Source organism: Populus nigra, chromosome 1 (assembly GCF_951802175.1).
Source record: "Populus nigra chromosome 1, ddPopNigr1.1, whole genome shotgun sequence".
Classification (NCBI taxonomy): Eukaryota; Viridiplantae; Streptophyta; class Magnoliopsida; order Malpighiales; family Salicaceae; genus Populus; species Populus nigra.
Genome location: NC_084852.1, coordinates 32,662,491 through 32,684,161, shown reverse-complemented (window position 1 = coordinate 32,684,161; position 21,671 = coordinate 32,662,491). Strand labels below are relative to the sequence as shown.

General features: G+C 31.5%; 1 protein-coding gene and 1 non-coding gene across 2 annotated transcripts; one reads left to right on the top strand and one right to left on the bottom strand.

The window, feature by feature from the left end:
- The first annotated feature begins 12,176 nt into the window (after positions 1-12,176).
- LOC133686751 (pseudo histidine-containing phosphotransfer protein 6-like) lies at positions 12,177-13,583 on the top strand. Its single transcript, XM_062106994.1, has 5 exons — positions 12,177-12,392; positions 12,528-12,658; positions 12,770-12,913; positions 13,065-13,137; positions 13,269-13,583. The coding sequence occupies exons 1-5, from the start codon at positions 12,324-12,326 to the stop codon at positions 13,326-13,328; spliced, it is 477 nt and encodes a 158-aa protein (XP_061962978.1). The 5' UTR covers positions 12,177-12,323; the 3' UTR covers positions 13,329-13,583.
- Positions 13,584-21,253: 7,670 nt separating this feature from the next.
- LOC133681237 (small nucleolar RNA R71) lies at positions 21,254-21,360 on the bottom strand. The gene has a single exon (XR_009836475.1). It is a non-coding gene; the product is annotated as a small nucleolar RNA R71 (small nucleolar RNA).
- Between the last annotated feature and the right edge of the window lie 311 nt (positions 21,361-21,671).

Below are 21,671 nucleotides of genomic sequence, written 5' to 3'. Positions count from 1 at the left end.
ATGCAAGTGGTGTTTTTTAATTGAATGGTGGTAGTTATAGCATAAGAGGTGGTTAAAGACACCACATTTATTTGTTTAAAGGTGCTTACTCAATGAGCTAAAACTGTAATGAAGAAGCTAAATAGTGGCCACACGACGCGTCGTCTAGGTTAAACCCTAGAAATTAGGGTTTTTAATTTAAGATTTGAAAATTTTCACTTTAGTCCATCTTCTTCCAATTGTTTTTAATTGCACCTGTAATTGCCTCTCAAACTTTTTATTTGATACAATTTCACTCCTACCAAAATCAATCATCAGCCTCAAAGTTCAGTGTCATTTTCATCTTGGTCCATTGTTTTTTATTTGTTCATTTGGACCCTTGACCGTCAAACTTTCAATTTGTCCCTTAATTTGATCAATTTCAGCCTCTACAATCACGCGTCTTTTTTTCATTTTGGTTCTTGATTTTGGATTTCTTCAATCAAGTTCTTGATTCATCCAATTAAACCACCTAAAAACAAATTAAATCCCTAAAATTTAATTTATTCCAATTAAAACCCAAATTGATTGATTTTCCTTGTAATCAGGAACTTAATAAGATTAGTTAAGCCTTCCAAAATTCTCATTGAGTCCTTAACTATCCAAATTTGTATTTATTTACCTCAAATAAAAATATTTTTACCAATGAGACCCTTTGTCAATCAGAATTGGGTCGTCAATTTTGTCAATCTTATATATTTTGATCCTCTAACTTTTTTACTTGTCATTTTGGTCCTTCACCACCAACTTGGGCAATCATCTAGGCTTTTTTCATATATATCCTCTTGTATTTTGGATTTTCTTCTTCTATTTTTTTCTTTTTTCTTCTCTTGATTTTTTATGGAGTCAAACATCGGTAACAACACTTGTCAAGGAAAAAACGTTAGCAATTAAAAGAACATGGATTAAATTTGATATGGAAAGAAAAAAGATAAAGAGGGTGAAATCGCAAAACAAAATCAATTTAAAACATGACTAAAAATAGAAGAGATAGCAATCAAAAATGTTGTTACCTATTTTGGGGCCCCACGTAAACAAAAAAAAAATCAAAAATAAAAAAGAGAGAAAAAGAGGAAATACAAAACAAATGAAAAAACAATATTGGAAAAAAATAAAAAAAATAAAAAAAATATACCAATGATAAGAATATACTAGAACGCTTAGGAAATTATTGAAGACTGATTAAGAAAGATCAAAATATACAAAATTGAGAAATTTAACAGTGTATCTTTGACTAATTGAGGCCCTATTGGTGAAGAAAATTTAGTTTAAGGAGTGAAATTCAAAATTGGATGTTTAAGGTCTTAATTGGGATTTTTCAAGGTTTAATTGAATATATTAAGGGTTTAATTGCAAGAAATATTGATTTTTGAAGTCAATTTAGGCTTTAATTAGAAGAAATTAGAGTCTAACGGTCGAATTGAAATTTTTAAGAGTTAATTTGGTCAAATCAATGGCTTAATTGCATAAATATTGAAATTTGACAGGCATTTAAGGACTTGATTGAAAAAATTTAAAACCAAGGACCAAACTAAAAAGGACAAGAGAATGTAAGGGTTGAAATTGATCAAATCAGGGGTCAAATTGAATAAATTAAAAGTTTGAGGGTCAATTAAGAGTTAAAATGCACAAGTTCAGAACCAATGACTAAAATGAAAATAGTGATCAACTTTGAGGCTAACAATTGAGTTTGACAAGAGTGAAAAGCATGAAATTAAAAGTGTGGAAGCAATTACGGATACAATTAAAAGCAATTGAAAGAATAAGGAATCAATTAAGATTTGTCAAATCCAAAATTAAGAACCCTAAACGACGTGTCGTTCAGACTTAATAAAAACAAGGTGAATTACATGTCATTCGTCAGCTTGCATCTTTGTTTTTACATTTTTGGATGATCGAGTTGGTAACTTCAAATGAATGAACGTGGAGCTACTGACCTTCACATTGAATAAAGTTTGATTTAAATGAAAGGTTTGCATCTATCACTTTCAGGTGATCTCAGGATACGATGACATCAGAATTTCTTCAATGAGGCCTTGAAAGTGGGCAACTCAATCAGTCCTGATTGTGTAACCATCATGCAAAAACCAATTTGGTTTTTATGTGGTCATATATAAAGGTTCTTATCAAGAGTTTACAACACCTCCCTTAAGATCAAGTGGTCAAAAATGCATTGATGACTCCCAAAATGTGATAAATACCCACATCAAGATAAAAGCGAAGGGGGGTTGAAATAAAAAGGGAAGAAAAAAAGAAAAAGAAAAGATGAGATGAGATAAGGAAATAAAATAAAAATATCAATAAGAAACATAAGTGCAGATGTCTAAAACCTAAACAAAATTTTTCTTAAGCATTGCAAGTTTGTGAAAGGCAAAATTTTTCAAAGAAAAGCCAAGAGAGAGTAAATGTTCTAAGTATATAGTTGTTTATCAAAAAATAGGTCCTTTGGGACCTGCTTTTATTCTTTTGTTTTATTCTTTTTGTTAGTTTTACATTTATGTTTACAAGCATAGAAAAGATAATAATTTTTGATACATTAAAGTAGCGGTTTAAGTTTCTTTTTTATAAACAATGTTGTTTTAGTTTTTGTTTAACTTAAATTATGCATGTTAAAGCAAGCGTGTTTGCCCTCGCTTTGTTAGGTTTGCTCATGCACAAAATGGGTTTAAAAAATCAATTTTGAATCCATGTTGTATGAATATATATGTTGTTTTTTAAGTTAATATTTTTTTTTTGATTTGGTACCTCATACTTGATTTTGTTGCTTTGATGTTTTTTTTTGTTAGTTTTTTTGTTCAAGCATATTTGTGTATGATATTGTGACTTGTTTGGATAAAAAGAGTATGTTTTAAAAGCCAAAAATGCCTATTTTTGGGTTTGGTAGAGATTGCCTTGGGAATTTTTCTGGATTTTTAAGCAATGTTTTTCGTGTTCTTAGAGAGAACATTATCTTAGCCCCTAAGATTAGACTAATTTTGGTCCATTTCTTTGCACAGAACCCTTCCTTATGTATTATTAACCAATTTAATTGCATCAATAACCTGATTTTAACATTTTTTAATCCTAGGGTTTCGGTTTAGAATCGAACCTTATTTTGATAAAATTATGGTGTTTAAGTGATAATCGAAGTGAATGAATATTAGATTATTGATCCTTATATGATTTCCAACATGTATGTACCTTTTTGTTTACCAAATTCGATCTGTTTTGGGTTCCATGTTGTTGGGTTCGTTTTGGTGTTCTTGATTGTTCTTAGTGTTCTTTATTTTTTTGTGTTTAATCGAAGTTTTTTTGAGTTTTTTGTGTTTTTGGGTGTTTAATCTATTTTTTTGCTTTGGTTTTGTTTTTGGGTTGTTTTTTAGTCAAATCAGGAATTTTTGATTCAGTTTATGGTCGAATAAAAAATTTCAGGTTAACTCGATCGAGTCTACCCAGTCGGGTAGGGTTGAGTCAAAAAACATTTGGGTCAAAGGGTTGAATACCCTGTTTAGTTTGCCATAATTTTTGTTAAAGGGTTTTTGAGTTTAAGGGTATGTTTAGCAAACATCATTTAAGCATATTTTTTGTAGTTTTATTACAAAGAAAAATGAGTTTTTGCCAAACAAAGCCTAAAAATATAAAAAAAAAAATTTTCTTGCATATAGATAAAAATCCTAGAGTTATTTAAGCATTTTTTTTTTAAATTGAAAATACTTTGATGTTTTTTTAAAAAGAAATTGCATGGATTTTACAAAAAGTTTGTAAAAATCCAAAAGATTTTAGCCTACATTTCAAAAATACCAAAAAAATTATTTTGTATCTTTTAATATACGGGATTATGAACTTATACATAAAATATATTCCTGATATTAAAAAGATTGTTTCTTTTAATATACAAGATTATGAATTTACACGTAAGATATATTTTTTATATTAAATAAAAAGACTGTTTATTTATTTATGTTGGCATTAGAACAGTTATGTTTTTAATATGATAAAATAAGAACCTCCTTACTGAGGAAGAGTTTAATTAAACCTTAGACAGACCAACGGTTAGAAAACACAATATTTTTTTTTGTTTATATAAGGCAAATAAATAATGCAGTTTACTTCAAGTAAGACGTATTAAGGCGAAACCTATTCCCTTCTTTACTGATTAAGGACAATAATTCTTTGTTCTTTCCACCCATATTATTCCCGACAATTCCAATTTAGAAGGATGATCGTTGTAACGTCGTACTCATGCGACAAAAATAATAGGGACTAAATTTAAAAGATTAAAAAATATAATAAGGGTTAAATTAAAAAAAACAAACCAATTTTATAGATCATTAAAGATAAAAAAAAATCATAATAAATAGAATAAGGTCCAAATCTAAAGAACTAATAAATCAAGGGTTGTTCTTAAATTTTACAAGGGTTAGTGTGGATGTAGGGGAGAGAGAAGAAATGGGGGGAAATGATCGCCGGTGCCAAATCTCATAGTGTTGGGGACACCAGGAGCTTCCAAACGCTGCCTCTCATGCACCACCAAAACGGCATGAAAGCTATCCACACGAGCCAACAAGTTTTTTCAAAAATTATATTTACTAAATATAATTTATGACAATTCCCCCTAGGACTCTTGAAATTTAGATAAAAAACAAAGTAAACTGAAAAAAAGCCCTTAGGTGAAAGTTTAAATGGTTTTATCTTTAAGGGTATCAAAGTAATTATACTATTCTATAAAAAGGAAAAATACAGAAATGTCATTATGTAGTAGATATTGGATTATTTAATTCAAGGGTTAAATGAGTAATTTTACTATGCATAAAAAAATACAATTACCAAAATAACCCTACACAACCCTTAAAAAGCATTTATGTCATTGTTAAAAGACCAACCTACCCCTGAAGCCAAGTTAAAAAATTAATTAACCACATGGCAATATACTGATTACACTATTATAATGAATAGTAATCTGTGTCTTGAGACACGGTAACTTCACCAGCAACTTTAGTGTTTTTATATTAATTGTTGTGTCATGGACGACATCGAATGGTGGATTTGCCTCTGGAAATGAAGAAGGGTTTTTGGTATAATTATAAAGTTATAATTTGAGGGAGTCGACACCTAGTTATCATAGTCACTATGAAACATTTGGTCTGCGTGAGTCTGGTAAGGAGACTAATTGTGAAAAGAAAAGACGTATTACCCCCAGCACACCCTATCTAAAATAAGTTACATTGTTGATTGATTGTTATTTTAAGTCATGTTTCTAGCCATTGGTCCTACCTAATGTTCAGAGCAAATTTCTAATTATTGCTCACTCTCTTTTTTAAAATCAATAATTTTAAAAATATCACGTTAAAAGCTAAACGTGTTGAAAAGAAATTCGAATTTTGAATCCTTTTAAGAAGACGCCAAAAATACTGAAAATGATGCAAATACTTCAAGAACATTTTTTTTTATTTTGAAAATATTTATAAAAAAACAAGGGGTCAAAATTTAGGATATTACAATAATGATGATAAAACAAATTAATTTTTTTTTAAGTGAACAAATTGTTGATAAATAACGAATTTTTTAATTAGATAAATATGTGTTTTGTCATTCTAAGCAAAAAATAGATGCTTATAAAATTAAGCTCAAACCAAATATTAGGATATTTATTTTATATTGCGATAATCTCAAAGAAAGCAATCAAGACAAATTCAAAATAAAAAAAAATTAAAAAAAATTGAGAAAATAATGAAAAAAATTAAAAAATACACCTCCTTCACTATTCATTGAGTTGATGTTCTCACTCTTTTAGATGCAACTAGTTTATTAGTTTGCGTTATGCTACAAGTCAGATGAAGTTTTTGTTTAAACATGAAAAAAATATCTAGGCCACATGAAACTATTTGGTATTGTTATTAAACTCAACTCAATGGATCTAATTTGAAACCTCTCAACCCAACTTCTTGTCAAGACAACTTGTATGACCAGTGAAACACGTGGTTTGACTTAAAAAATTTAAATTGACATCTTTTTTTAATATTGAGATGGTGACATTTTGAATTGACTCGGGTTTCACGATTTAACACTCTGAACCTACGATCCAGATTATAAACTACATTGGGTTTAATAACTTTTTTAAAAACTATTTTTACATAATGATATGATAATAAAAATAGGTGCTCGCAAAATTGAAAACTAATCAAATATCAAGATATTTGTTTAAAATTACGATAACCTCATATAAAAAGAAGTTGAAACAAATTACAAAAAGCAATTCAAAATCAATGAATATTGAAGGATGAATTAAGAAGAAAAAAAATACTAAAATGGATTCAATCAAAATAGACACTCATAAAATTGAGTACTAACTAAATGCCAAGATGTTTGAAAAAAATTAAAAGATAAAATTAAAAAAAAAAACAAAATGGGGAGCTCCTTCACTAATAGTGAAAGAGATGGGGTTTACCCTAATTATATTAGAGCCTAATTGTTTTTTTTATTTTAAAAAATGTTTTTGAAAAAAATTAGATTTTTTTCAAATTTTTTTTTATGTTTTTATATTATTTTGATATGTTAATATTAAAAATTAATTTTAAAAAATAAAAAATATATATTATCTTAATATATATTTTAAATAAAAAATATTTTTAAAAACAAATGATAACTGTGGAAAAATTTTGTGTGAAATATATGTTAATCCACAGAGAAAGGGTAATTGGAATAAAAAAATATCTAAGGTTAATGGGATAAATATGATAATAATCTGACAACCCATGATGTATAGTATAATTAAATAAATTAACGAATAGAATTTGCATACGTCATTAGAAGGCATGCTTTTCCAGTGAGTTTGTCGAGGTTATGTAGAGACAAAAATACAAGAGGATGATTAACTAATAGCTCGGAAGGCTTCTTGTTTTTGTGTGTGCTGTACGGTTTTCAGACAACATAGGTGCAATCGATTGCTAGGAAGTAGAATAGCGCATGTGTACCTTCATAGTACATTTCTTTCTTATGACAATTAAATTAACTAATTTCTTCGAGGTCTAGACCTTTCCATTATAAAGTGCTTTGAACAGGGCAGAAAGGGAGAGTAGTTAATTGATGTAGAAGCTAACTATAATAAGTTTTAGGTATTTTATGTTTTAAACTTATTTATTTTATTTTTAAAATTTAAAATTAATTCTATAAAAAAATTATGAATAATCAATTAGGTTAAGATTGTTGGGGATGTGGGTATTAATTTAAATCGCTGTATTAGTTTTATATGTAGAATATGGAAGGAACCTTGAAAGAAAAACTAGAAAGGCTAAACCTGAAATAATTGAGAATAAACAAATTAATTCCTAAATAACCTTAAATTCATGGGAGGTTTGAACTGTTTAGCCGTACTTAATTGCATTCCTCTCCTTTTAATAACATTAATTGTTTAATTTGGTCCCTCCACTAACACTGCTCTAAATTAATTCTATAAGCAATGAATTTATAGTTCAATAGTACTCGATCTTACAACGACGCATGAAATCAGACATTAATCCTGTTAGTCAGAGAATTAATGTTATCAAATGATGCCTATGAGACAGAAAAATAATATTAAGTGATTATTCTTTTAGGGCAAGAAAGTTAATATGTGGGAAATAAACAGGCCACAACAAAGGAATTATTCATAATTAAACTAACAGCAATGGCGAAAACAATTGTGAAAGTGAAATTTAATTACTGTGATAGAATTTTATATTGAGAATTAAATGGATCATAATAGAAAAATCTAATATGAAAAATTTAATTGACAGAAACAGTAAAATTTAATATGTAAATTATAAATCTATAGTAAAGATAGGTCTAGAATACTAAATGTTAATACGGTCATAAAGTATGAGTTACATATAATTAAAAAGGATTGATAATTAATATGACACAATGTAAATCAAAATAAATTAATAAAGAAATAATTTAATCATAAAAAATGGTAAAATATGTGTTGGAATGAACAAATGAGAACAATGAACCAAAGTAGTCACCATGAATGTTAGGGATGTTATATGGATTGAAGAAACCAAAATTTAACCAAAGTATGGCATGCGAGTGTTGGAAGAAGGTAATGAATTTTAAATTATTTTGGACTATAAACTAAAAGTATGCGTGATGATTTTATGGAAGTAGTTATGTTGAAAACACTAATTTAGATTGTTGTGATGTTCATATGAATTTGATTGTTTCAAAGATTTAAATAAAGAATATAATGAGATGAGATAAATTTGATATGCTCATAATCGTATTAAAATATTATATTTTTCATATAGTATTAAATATTATTGACAATAATGATACAAATGTTTAGTATAATTTTATAGGATTGTGAGAAAATATACGTGCAACTAACATGTTGTGGATCTAGTTATTAAATATTTGGGATTTGATAATGACCTTGCAAATAAAGAAAAATACTTTCTATAATTAAAACCTCATGAAATGTATAATTTAAATAAGTACAATGAATAAGAATAATCACATATGTGGTACGGACTCCAGAAGAAGAAAACATCCCCATTTTTACATGTGTATCACAATAGAAGATATTAAAATTGCCATGAAATCATGGAGCGTTACAAAAATTCACAGACAAAAAACAATATCCCTTGTATTTTTCTATCATTTTCTCTTTATTATATATTATTTATTATCCTATATTTACTGATTTAAGTATTAAAAAGTCCTAGTGAATTTGTTTTAGAATCACTTATGGTATTTGAAAGTTTTTTTTAGCTTTAATAATGAGATAATGATAGGGATTTAAAAATATTTTCTTTTGGTTTTCTTTTGATTGAGATTTTCATTAAATTTTTGTTTTATTTGAATTTTCAAAACTAAGAAAAATAAAAATATGCTTTTTAAATAAAGATAGGTCAAACATGCATATTGTTAATGTAAGCAATACAAGAATGAATAATTCAAAATAGAAGTAGGAGAAGGAAGGATTGATAAATGGGTAAATTTTCAAATAGGAAAATTTAATTTAATTTATTATTATTATTATTATTATTTTAGTTTAACGTGGGTGTCCGGGCCAGCTTGCGCGCTCTTCAACTAATCCCACGGGCCCTGAAGTTAACGATCATGTAAGTCTCCAGTAGCCATCATATGAGCAACCATAAGGCTCGAACCTGAGATCACAAAGAGAACAAACTTTTTAGTCCCAAACTCTTACCACTTGACTACCATCTAAATGATTTATTATTATTATTATTATTAATAGTAATAGTAGCCGTCTTTAATATCTTCTAACTTGACATTTAAAAAAGTGGGAGTAAACTGTAATTATAAGTAGTAGTTTTTTTGAGTGGATTATTAGGAGTGACGTACTATAAAGTTCATAAAGGTATATAGTTAAATAATTTAAAATAAAAGAAGAATGAATAATTCCCATTATATATTAAATTCAAGCTTGCAGATGGATTCTTAATCATATATATAAAAAAATTAAATCATATGAATCCGGATTACTTGATGGAGCAATTAGAGAGACACCGACCTCTATTTTTGTGCTACCAAACAATGCCCTGACTTTCGTGTCCAAATAACCATCACTTGCCCTTTTGAAAAGTAAACATCATTATTATCATCTGAGTCATAAGAACATTAACAAAGACAAAATCTTGCAAGCCAGACCCAAATTTCACAAAGGCTAATTTTGTTTTGAAAAATTGGTGAAATAGTTTGGAAAAAAAATGGTTGAAATTATAACCCATGTGAAATACATTGCTATTTAGAATAGCATTATTATTTAAAAAATATTAAATGAAAAGAAGAGTGAAAGGAGCGAGAAAGAAAGAGATAGTAGAAATGCATCGAAATTCTGATTACAACATCAATAATACCATAAAAAATTTTGATGAGATGAATATAACAACACCATGAAGGGTCACTAACAGTCATTAGAGTGAGTTATACTTACTGTAAAAAACAAGTGAGTCACCTTTCATCTTTGGACGGCAAGTGTAACCTACTTGAGTTATTAATAATGATTTTTCTTAGTATCATTTGATTTCTCTCATTGAGATTTTTTTTGATGATACCGATGATATTATAATTGAACTTTCTATAAATCTCTTTTTTTTTTCTTTCCTCTTATTTTCTTGTCCATTTAATATTTTTTAAAAATGATATCGATATTTTAATAACAAAAAGCTATAAAAATTATATTTTCTAATTGCAATATACACAAATTATACTGCTTTACTTTTTTTTTACCATGCTATTTCATTGATATTTTTAATTAAATGTGATAATTTTAGAAAAAAAATCTTTTTCAAGTTTGTCATCACTAGCAGCTAGAAAGTCTACCTGTACTGCACACCACAGCTAAAGCCTTGTTTTTTGGGCTCCTTTTTTCTGTCTGCACTCAACATTTTTCTCGAGAAAGAAAAGAGAAGCCAGAGAAAAAGTGAATGGGGGTAAGAAGTTAGCCCAAGAGTAAGAGGGTCATCTTGGCAACATGCACAAAAAAGTTGTGAATATATTTCTCTGCTTCTTCAATTTTTTATGTTTTCTTTTTTGTTTAATTCAAGTCTCTTAGAGTAGTGTGTGTGCTGAGGTGACTGACAAGCAACCGGCTGCAGGCAGTTGTCGGGCAAGAAGTTGGGGGAACGCCGCCCTAGCCTGCCATAACAGGCAGCACGCGAAGCAACTGGGAACGGGAGCAACAGGTCACCACCTCCCCATACCTGTAGTTTGTAGGGGATGGTCCGGTTGATACCCCACATTCACCTCGATAAGGTCCACACCGCACGCCCGCCCTCCTCCTCCTCCTCTTCCTCCTCCATATAATACTAATAGAAATAAATTTCTGTCACACACTCACTTGTGCCACGTGCCTTCACTTTCCATGCCAGAGATATAAGTTCATGCCACCACCAAGAAGGGCTTAAAAAGTTCATGCTCCTTTTGGTCTGGAGTGGAAATTGAGATTGGAATTTACTTAATTAGTCAATGTCGAAATTGGACAAATCATGATATTTAATTAGTCATGTTCAAATTACACAATAATTGGACAAAACATTTTTTTATTTATAAAATATAATATCAGAATCTTCATTCCAAAACCCTCAACTATTAACCAATTTGTACCTGAGATTTTTATTTAAGGGGCTTTTAATATATATATATATATATATATATATATATATATATATATAAAGGGGTTTTTGTGCACAAATTATATCTTTTACAAGGTTATATATGACAATTTTATATTTTTAAAATTGATTTATATTAGATGTTCAATTTCATGTTTGTGCGTGTAAGACATAATTGTACATATGATATAATTAATAATTATCAATAAAAATATATTTTAGACATATTTGAATATTATAGATATAAAACCTTATGAAATTTCCTATTTTAAAACTCACCAAAATATTTTTGTTTCTAGAAAACTCCAAGATGTTTTGAGGATTTTTAAATTAAAAAATATTTGATGGTTTTCTAATGTTTTGTACCAAAATATTAAATATTAAATATTTTTTTATTTTTTTTGTTTTGTTCTTAATATTAAATATTTCATTTGATTATTTTTTTAATTTTAGTTTGATAAATTTAGTCTATAAAAGCTAAAACAGCTTGCTGTATATAATAACCTTTTTAAAATTAACACCACTTACTTCACAATTCAAATATTCATGGCATGATCATGCATCTTAATTCTTATTTTTAAATTAATTTTTAAAGTAAAACAATGAAAAAGTTGTGCGATTAGTCAAAAGTTTCGTCATCTTTAACGTATCCATAGTGAATTCACTTTAAATTCCTTGGTTTATATAAGAACATGAAAAAAAATTGAAAGAAAGAAACATGAAACAATCTTAATCCATCCAAGTAGGAGTACTTGATAGCGCACTAAACAATTTCATGGAAAGAGAGGAGATCAGAAAAGCGTAAACATTGAATAAAGATGAATATCCTTTTCTTTTAACACTAAGAATGTTCAAGGAGTAGTTAATATTTTTATACATGCGCCTTTCGCCTCGGTTTGAGAACATATTCTATTTGATATATAGTTAATTAATTAATTTACCATTAGCAAATGAAAATTCTTAGGAGCTATTTTACTGTAGCATGTGTTGGGGTCGAAGGCAGCAGCACCCTTTAAATACTTGTCATCCAAACTTCAGGCCCTCAATACATACAGACTTACAAAAACCAGATAAAACCCTAGCTAAACCCACCCCTGCACGTATTTGATTAATGCAAACTGTGTTCTAGGGATTACTCATAGCCATCAAGAATTTCAGCGCCTTGTGGGATCAACCAAGTAAGTAGCCAAAACGGGTCTTCCTCTGTGGATGCTTGGGTGGGGTGTGGATCGGTTACGAGCCGATATGAGCCGTTTGCTGGCAATACTATTCCACCAGGTAATTAACCTCTGTGTGTGTGTGTGTGTGTGTGTGTGTGTCACCACCTTTCCATGTTTCTTACAAATTTTCCTTAAAATTTGTTCTCATTTTAAGAGCTCGACCATGACACCAATTTTGGGTTTGCTGTGTTAGGGAGTGCTAGATGAGCAATTCTTGCAGCTCCAGCAGCTTCAAGATGAAAGCTCCCCAAATTTCGTATCTGAAGTTGTCACCATCTACTTCCATGAGTCCGAGAAACTTCTACGTAATCTGAGGGGCCTCTTGTAATCATATCCTCCTCCCCTCTCCTGCTACTCACTTTCTTCTTTCTTGCTCCAATGGGCTTTGCTTTAATGGGGTGTGTAGTGCAAAACTGATGGGCACTGCGATTGCAGGTTGGATAGAGAGTTCTCTGACTACAAGAAAATGGGAATCCATTTGAATCAGTTCATGGGAAGCAGCTCCAGTATTGGTGCCAAAAGAGTCAGAAATGTGTGCGTTGCCTTTCGCGCCGCTTCTGAACAAAACAACCGTGCTGGGTAGGCCCCCCCCCCCCTCCCCTCCAATTTCCCCTCTTTATTCGTGCTCATTTCTTTTTTCTTACCTACTTCCATAAAGTGCACGCACACATGTGACCTAGAGAGAGAGAGATTGTAGCTAACCAGATATGTTTTGACTTTGTTAATTCAGGTGCTTGCGAGCTTTGGAGTTGCTGGAGCACGAGTACTGCTACCTCAAGAACAAGTTGCACGAACTGTTCCAAGTACACTGCTAACATTTCCAGTACTTTTTAGATCTTTTTGTTTCTCACTTTGCAGTGTATGTCTTGTACACTGATGGAGACCAACAGAAACATTATTATAATCATGACTTGTATCGTTAATTTCTGAGCAGATGGAACAGCAGAGAGTACTGGCAGCTGGTGTCAGGTACCCACTGCATCAGCAGCATTAAAGCGAAGACGATGACTTTTGGTTTCAATCAAGCTTGTCCACCAGAACCATTCCTAATGCTGATGCTACTTATATATATAGGGAAAGAAAATCAAAGGGGCTATAGCCACTGTTACTTGTCTTTAATGTTTTTTTTTTTTCCTTCTTTTCAAATTTGAATCTGTTTTGGTTGGATGGATGTTTGACTGCACAAGAAATGGAGTTGAAGTTGCAGTTTTAGCTCTGATATCAAATCAATCTTCTTCTTTTCGTATTATTATTATTATTATGTACGTATTCTATGATGGGCTTTCATGGCAAAAGTCATGCATGAGAAAACGGAAATTAAAAATATTTTCTTTTTATTTTTAAAAAGTAATTATATCACTGTTACACATAACCTCTTTTCATGAAACTATGATAAATAACCTTTAAAGAATATATAAAAAATATTAACTTCTTTAACACCTGTCTTGTTTTATTACGTTCACATTTTACAATTTCCATCTCTCAATACATTATAAGAATATTTCAGTTCTATTATGATCAGTGCTCCTGCAATTAGAATTTTAAATTATTTTTAATGAAAGAGAAAAAAGGCATTAGTATTATAAAATGTAGTTTTGAATATTATGATTTTTTTAATTGAGAAATAGAGAGTTATTTATGTTTAATAAAATAAAAAAATATTAACTAATAAATCAAAAAGGAGTTGTTAACACTAATTAAAAAATAAATCCGTACAAAAATATTTAACCACAACATTCCTTCTTAATTTATACGTTTTTATTAATATTATGTTAGAGGTTAAGTCTAGTTGCTAAGTTTTATAAATTAATCAAGCAAATATAATTTATTTATATAAAATATAAAAGGAAAAAAAATTAAAGGTACATTACAATAATCTCTTTGAGGTATTATAAAATTAAAGAAAGAAATTAAAAATATTATTTATTATTTAAAAGGGTGAACTAAATAATTTTTAAAAAAAAAGACTATTAATTAAAATGTAAATTAAAATAATTATTCAAAAGAAAAGGAGAGAGATGCTTTTAATTAAAATTTAAATAAAAAAATTAATCAAAATTAAAAAAAAAGAGGTCAAGCGTTCTTAGGTCTAGGACGTTAGGAGGAGCATATGACTGATTATTTTTTTAAAAGGAGTTGCTCCAATATTCTTTGTCTAAACAAATGACATATCTTTCATTCTTGATCAAATAATAGATAAAGTACAATTTTAGGGAGTAAATTGAAGTTTTCTATACCAATATTCAAATGGGTTAGTTTTTTTTGGTTAAATCTAGTCCTTTCTTTTTCTAATTTATTTTCTAACTACAAATAAAATTTTTATTTTTTTAAAAATTGATCTTTAATTCATCATCAAAATATTCATTGACACTTTTGATGAGGTTCAAAACTTCCCCTTGAGATTGTGGGCCAAGACTTATGTCTTGGATAATTGGTTAATTTCTTGGTTCTGGTAATCTAATTTACCAAAGCGGCTGGTGGCTAGTGCTTGATCCATGTAAAAGGTCACATTTGATAAATTTGAACTCGTATTTTTAAGTAAATATCGTTTGAGAGAAAATACAATCATATTTTAGAGAAGAATTCTAAGAATAGATATGCCATAAGGAGTTGAAGAAAAAATCAAACCTTTTTGAAGGACTTTCATGGCCCCTTTTATATCCTATATGGCTTTTTTTTTTAAGGGGCAAAAATATAAGTAAAATATCTTTTGACTTGTTAAGGAGTAAAATATCTTTTGACTCATTAAGAAGTAAAATATCTCTAACTTATAGTCCAATTATGAAGCCTAAGAATTCATGGAGCCAAAAAAAACTATAGGCTCCACGCTTGGTTGAGCCTAGGGATGGTGGATCTGACAACTTGTTAGACCCACATATGCCTACGCCCAGCACTTGGCTATGCCTAAAAAAATGGGTTTATCACCCTATCTTTAGTCATTCCTTAAAAAAAAATGATCTAGGTAAATATATAAAAAAACATTGATCTATTAGTAGCCCCTCAATATATTTATGCATTAAACATAAAGATTTTGGGAGTCTCTATCAGTAGTAGATGAGATTCTTTTTACCATCTCCATAAGACCTTGTGTGTCATTTGGGATCCTCAAGTCTAGGTTATTCATCTTTACAAGGAGGAGATGTTCCTTGAGAAATAAAATGGTGACTAACTTTCAATGTAGTAATTGAATAAACTTCTTGAGATCTATGATGACATGAAAGGTTTTGCATCTGACGGTGGGATTGAAAAGAATATTTCTTTATAATCCTAGTTGTTCATGCATCTTGACTTTACTTTTACTTTCACTTTTTTGTGATTTCTGAAAAACTACTCCTACAAAGAGACCCCAAATCATCTATACTTTAATATGAGAGGAGAAAAAACCCACTTTAGACGTTACCTTTACCAAAACCTTTTTCATTTTATTTCTTTTAAATATAATAAATGGACCCTAGAAATGTTCGATCTGTCTCCAAAAAGAGAGATGCTCCTACCCCAGAAGAGGATTTCAAGTTTCAACCAGAGCCTAAATAAAACGATAGGGGATAAGGGCCAATTAGACCAGATCCCAGAACAAAAGGGGTGGTACATCAGTATCCTTTTCTGGTAGGGAAGCGAGTAACCCTTCTTCTAAAAGTTGTTCTCTTGCCACTGTTAGAGATGCTCAAGACAGAGGAAGGTTGATTCAGACTTTAAGGATGATATTCTTAGTAACATAAATGCTGAGGACATAAAATATGTCTCACAACCAGTAGAGAGAATACGTGACTCAAATACCCGTCTCTACTAAGTGTATTAGCCAATAGACCCTAAGTTGGACCCAAGGTTACTTTGAAATCACTACCTTATCTGTATGTATGCAATAGGGTATTCTTTTCCTCTTTAAGGGTTCGCAAAGGAGGTGTTTAGTTACTACAAGCTGGGTTTAGGTCAGCTGCTTCTTAATAGGTGGATAATTTTGTCCTTATTCGAAAAGTTTTATAAGTTCTTTAGGTTTAAACCTACGATTAATATTTTAAAAAATCGTTACCACCAATTGGTTATTGGCATTGATGATGGCAATGACATGCATTGATTTTTTACCTTCGCCAATAGACCCACTAGCACCATGAAGGGGATGTTGTCTGGAAAGCCAACACGTGTCAAGAAGTGGAGGAGGAGATGGTTGGTAGTATGATACAACAAGATAGTTAATCCTAGAGAGGGGCTACAAGAAGTCTAGGGATGTTCCCATTACTAGAGGGTCCCCCCTATGAAGTAAACAACAAGCTTTGTCTGAGATCGAATAAGGAGAAAACTTGTGTTGTATTGGCCTTAACTTCAACTAAATACGAAGTTAATAAGATGGCTATAGGATACTACAAGGCTACCTTGTATAGTATGTTGCTTTTCCTATCTTTTTGTTTCTTTGCAGCTAAGTTCGTTTTTTCCTTTCTTTGTTGTGTTTTTGTTTCTTAGCAGGACTAATAGCTAAAGGAGAAGGAGAAAGTTCAGGAAGGTATGTTGAAAAGAGTTCACATAGAAGGTCTTTGTGTCTTATCATTGATGCAGGCAACGATGAAAAAATGATGGAGGATTACCCCATCATAGTTGGTGAACCCCTCCTGCTGATGGTTTTATCTTTGAGGAGACAACGGTGAGAGCCATAACCCCCATAAAAGTTAGGGTAGTGATTTCTCCCCAGCTAGGAAAGAAGCTAATTTGACTCCTCTTACAATGATTACGGGTGTTATCACCTGCTTTAAAAAGAGGAGGGTTTATACCCTATGGAATCCTACGTTCTAGTCTCATCTATTGAGGTTCCCTTGGTGGAATTTTCTTTGCCTTATTTCTCTGTTCTACTGGTATAGAAAGAAGCAATTGGATCTTCCATTAGGGCTGGCCTTGAGGAGTTTAAGGATGTTTTTTCCTATTTAGCTCTTAGTCGTGTTACCTTTAATTTTCCCTCCTTAGAGGATAAAGAGAGGCAGGTCATGAAGGTTATTGTTGGTTGAAAGTTAGGTCTTAGAGAGACTGACCTCAAGGTGGTGAAAGTGCTAAAAAGGATCCTCATCATTGCGTCAAACATCTCTATGATGTCTAATGAAAGGTTTTATCGCCACTTGGCTTTAACTGGCCAAATTACATTTAACATAAAGGATCTTTCTTTTTTTGGTTTCATGATGTTCTTCCATTCTAGAAGGTGCTGAGTAGTTGAAAAGAGTCATATAGAAGAGGTCATGGTTGCAAAAACTACAAATCAAGCCGTCTTCGAACGACTTAAAAGGGAAAAAGCTATTATAAAGGTCGAACTGCAGAGCCTTGAGGTGGCCTATTCTATGTTAAAGGACCAAGTATAGGGCATTTCCCTTTAGCTGAGCTCTACTTAAAAATTGCTTCAGGCTTCCTATAACCAAGTGGATCTTCTAAGATAGGAGATCCTTGAAGGGAGGACCACTTAAGCTAGTCTGCGGACTAAGCTTACTGTTGCAATGGAAGAAACCCAGCGTTCCCAGGCTAAACTAGAGGCTTTAAGGGACTCTCTTCAGGAGTTCTAGGAATTGTTAGAGGGTCAGTGGCTTTAAACGAGACAGTGGAAGATAAGATATTTCTTGTCATGTTCAACATGTATTTCTTGAACCTGTCAAGGGGGAATGCAAGTGGCTTTTAGTGTAGCCTTTTATCTAGTCTTGGTTCTGGATTTTGCAAATGTGTTCCTAGTCAGGGCCGCTGCTGCCTAGTGTAGGGAATATCTAGCCGAGGTGCTTGAGCTAGATTATTAAACCCCTATTCACACACACACACACACACACACACACACACACTAGCCCCGATCTTGTGGGATTTATTTATGTAACATGTACATCTTTTTTCTTTTATAGAATTCACTTATCTCACTATTAATTTTGAGTTGAAATTGTCTAGAGTTTTTATAGAGATTTTATCTTGGTCCAACGCCCATACTTATTTAAGCATTTATGGGTCTAAAGCTCGTAATTAATTAATGTTTTTAGGTCTGACGCCTGTAATTAGTTAAACATTTCTGGTTTTTAAGTTTCAAATCATCTAACTTAACAAGATTTAGAAGGGTTCTACCTCCTTTTTGGAATTGAGAAGAGATCTTGTAGGCTTCCATTTTTTAGTTTAGATGTATCTATAATAGGTTGTTAAGAAGCCTTTAGGTAGTAAGTTGCATTGAGAAACTTCAAATTTAATTTGTGAAGGAGCTTATTGTTATCTTTCTTAGAAGAACACAATATATTTGCTAAGGCCTTGTTTGTCCTATCTTTGGAGGAAGAGTAAGTGTATCAGGTGAATGGAACTCATTCCTACTGTTGTAAAGGTGTTTGTTCTATCATTGAAGAGATTTATGAGTACATTAGGAAGACCATGTCAATCCTTTTCAAGGTAAATTATATCGGAGCACCAGAGAGATGTTTGATTCCTTCCAAAGTAAATGTGCAATATCACTATGATGCAACCATATCATTCAATAGTTTCACCCATGTTTAACTAGTATTTTGCCTATGTTTTATATATAAAATGCCTTGATATTCTTTGTTTTATGTTTTGAAGGCACTTTTGGATGAAAGATGCAAAAATGAGTAAATTGGAGATAATTGGCAGATTTGACCTTCAGTCGATGTTTTGTGCAGAGCGTGAGCTCTAGAGGTTGAAATGAAGTGATTCTAATAGCATTAAAAAGATAACATCCATACCTTTCTGGAAATCTAAGGCAAGAAAATAAAATAAGGAAGAGGATGGAAATCACAGCCTTCAAAGTCAAATCTCGCAATCTGCTAGTGTTGACCTTCGGCCATTCCAACTTGAATATCTGGAGCTACAGAAGTCCAATTGATGCAAACTCAATTGTTTTGGATTCATGACTCGAAGTTCTATAAACTCTCCAAATTTCAGCCCAAAAAGATGTCATATGAGGGAGATATGATTTTTCAAAGATGACATCTGAATTTTGCCAGCAAATAGGTTTCATGAAGAAACGAGTCCAAATTACATTCCGAAGCATCTAAACTGATATCCAAGTTTTTATTTCAGTAATTTAGCTCCTCTAAGTCAAAGCTTGAAGATTTCGTGCAAGGCTATTTCCTCTTTTTTAGGAAAATAGTTATTGAAGTACTTAAATGTAAACAGTCTACTTAATGGAGGACTATTTTGTAAAATAGAGACCTGGAGTTTCCTAAGATATAAAAAGAATGAGAGAAGAGAAGGGGGGCAGCCAGCTAAGAAGAGAAAAATGCCCCCTTCCTCTAAGAAACCCTAAATTATGCATTCTTCCTTCTTTTTTATTAGTTGTTCAACAAACATGCAAGGCTAAACACTTTTTCTTGGTTGCAAGGACACGGAAACCTTCGGATTTCAAGAACTGTGAGATTTATTTTACCTTTTCTTTTCAATTTATATGATGAATATGTTTGTTCTCCTATGCTTATTTTTCCTATGATTGTTTATTTGAATTGTTATAGCGGACTCTAAGTTATTATTGTAGACAATCTATTGCTAAGTTTGATATCAAAACCAGAGTTGTGGTATATGAACTTGTGAAGCAACTGAGTTTAATAATTGTGGCGAATCTACTTTATTAATCTTAGGGAGAACATTTAATCAAATCAAACATAGACTGTGGACAATTATGTTTTCTTTATTAATTAACTTATCTAGTTCTTAAGGCTGCCATTGAATTAAATTAATAGTGCGAACACTGTGGTTGTTTGATGGTTAGGGTTAGTTATACGGCGGATCCGTTAACTAACCAATGTTAAGAAGAGATAAATATTCAAAATATAAATTGATTTTTCGTTTCCATAATCAATTCTGATTTCTGTAGGTGGATGTGTGCTTGTGACCAAGGTTTTGTTCTCTTGATAATTTTCTGATTTTATTAAATTTCATTTGATAGTTTTCTGTTTTCTTTTGCTTTAGCCTAGATAACGTCCAAACCCCCCCAAATTACATATCATCTAGCATAAAAATCTGACTTGAATCTTCCTCGTGGAATCGACCCCTTGCTTGCTCTATACTATCTTGTGTGTTGTGTTTGAAGCTAGGATAATTAATTTGTGCGACCTCGACATCGCAACAAATTTTGGCGTCGTTGCCGGGGAAGTAATTTTAGTTAATTCTTGTGCTATTATTTTTATTTTCTGTGATTGTTATTTATTTTTTTGGAAAAAAAAACAGAATTTTTGCTTTCTGCGGTACTGTTCATTACGGCAGCGGTACTGTTCAAAACAGATTTTTTGGTGAAATTAGGTATCATCCTTTTGTTTCCTAAAAGGAAACGACGTTCTAAACAAGACTAATGGTAACCACTTACCCCACTCTATCAAGGCCAAATTCCGTTGTTTTCTAGGGTTTTTAGGCAGCTTTAGTTTTCTAGCGTAGAATTTTCATACAATTTGCATTGTTTTCGATCTCTTGTGTGGTTGGTTTCTATTGAGTTTTCTTGATGATTTATGCCAGTAACCCATTCTACTAATCAAAGTCAAGTGCAGTTGGATCTCAAAATAGAAAAAACTTTATGCAAGTTACGAAAGGAAGCTCGCCTCAACACCATGGCTATTGCAGGACAACAAACACTAAAGGAGCTTGCTGCTCCTAACGTGAAAAATCAGCCATTATGCATAAACATCGACAATAATGTAAACTACAAAAAAATCTGGTTTTATACATTTGCTACCAACATTCAATGGTCTTGCAGGTGAAGATCCTCATACCCATCTCAAGGAGTTCCATATGGTTTGCATTGGCATGAAACCGAATGGAGTTGACGAAGAACAGGTTAAGTTGAAAGCTTTCCCTTTCTCTTTAAAAGGGGCAGCAAAGGCATGGTTTTTTTCTATTCTCCCAGGTTCTATTGGAACTTGGAATGCCATGAAGAAGATTTTCCTTGAAAAATATTTCCCAACATCTCGAGTTGCCAACATAAGAAAAGAAATATGTGGGATTCAACAATCTCATGGAGAGACACTTTCCGAGTATTGGGAAAGATTTGAGCAACTGTGCATTCAATGCCCTCATCATCAAATACCCGATTAGCTGCTTATTCAATATTTCTATGAAGGATTGATGCCTACTGACCGTAGAATCATTGATGCTTCAAGTGGAGGGGCATTGGTAGATAAGACACCCGAGGCTGCATGCCAATTGATCTCAAACATGGCAGCCAACTCAAAACAATTTGGCACTCGTGGAGACTTCTCCAACAAACAAGTAAATGAGGTAAGTATTTCTAACCTTGAAAATAAAGTTAATGATCTTACTTCTCTTGTGCGTTCTTTAGCTTGTGGAAATGTGCAGCAGGTTAAAGTTTGTAGCATATGCTCCTTACAAGGACATG

Bases quoted from the DNA above. Each gene is read 5' to 3' on its own strand.
- LOC133686751 (XM_062106994.1), top strand. From the start codon at position 12,324: ATGCTTGGGTGGGGTGTGGATCGGTTACGAGCCGATATGAGCCGTTTG. The intron at 12,393-12,527 runs GTAATTAACCTC...TTGCTGTGTTAG, and splicing joins TGGCAATACTATTCCACCAG to GGAGTGCTAGATGAGCAATT. The intron at 13,138-13,268 runs GTACACTGCTAA...ATTTCTGAGCAG, and splicing joins AGTTGCACGAACTGTTCCAA to ATGGAACAGCAGAGAGTACT.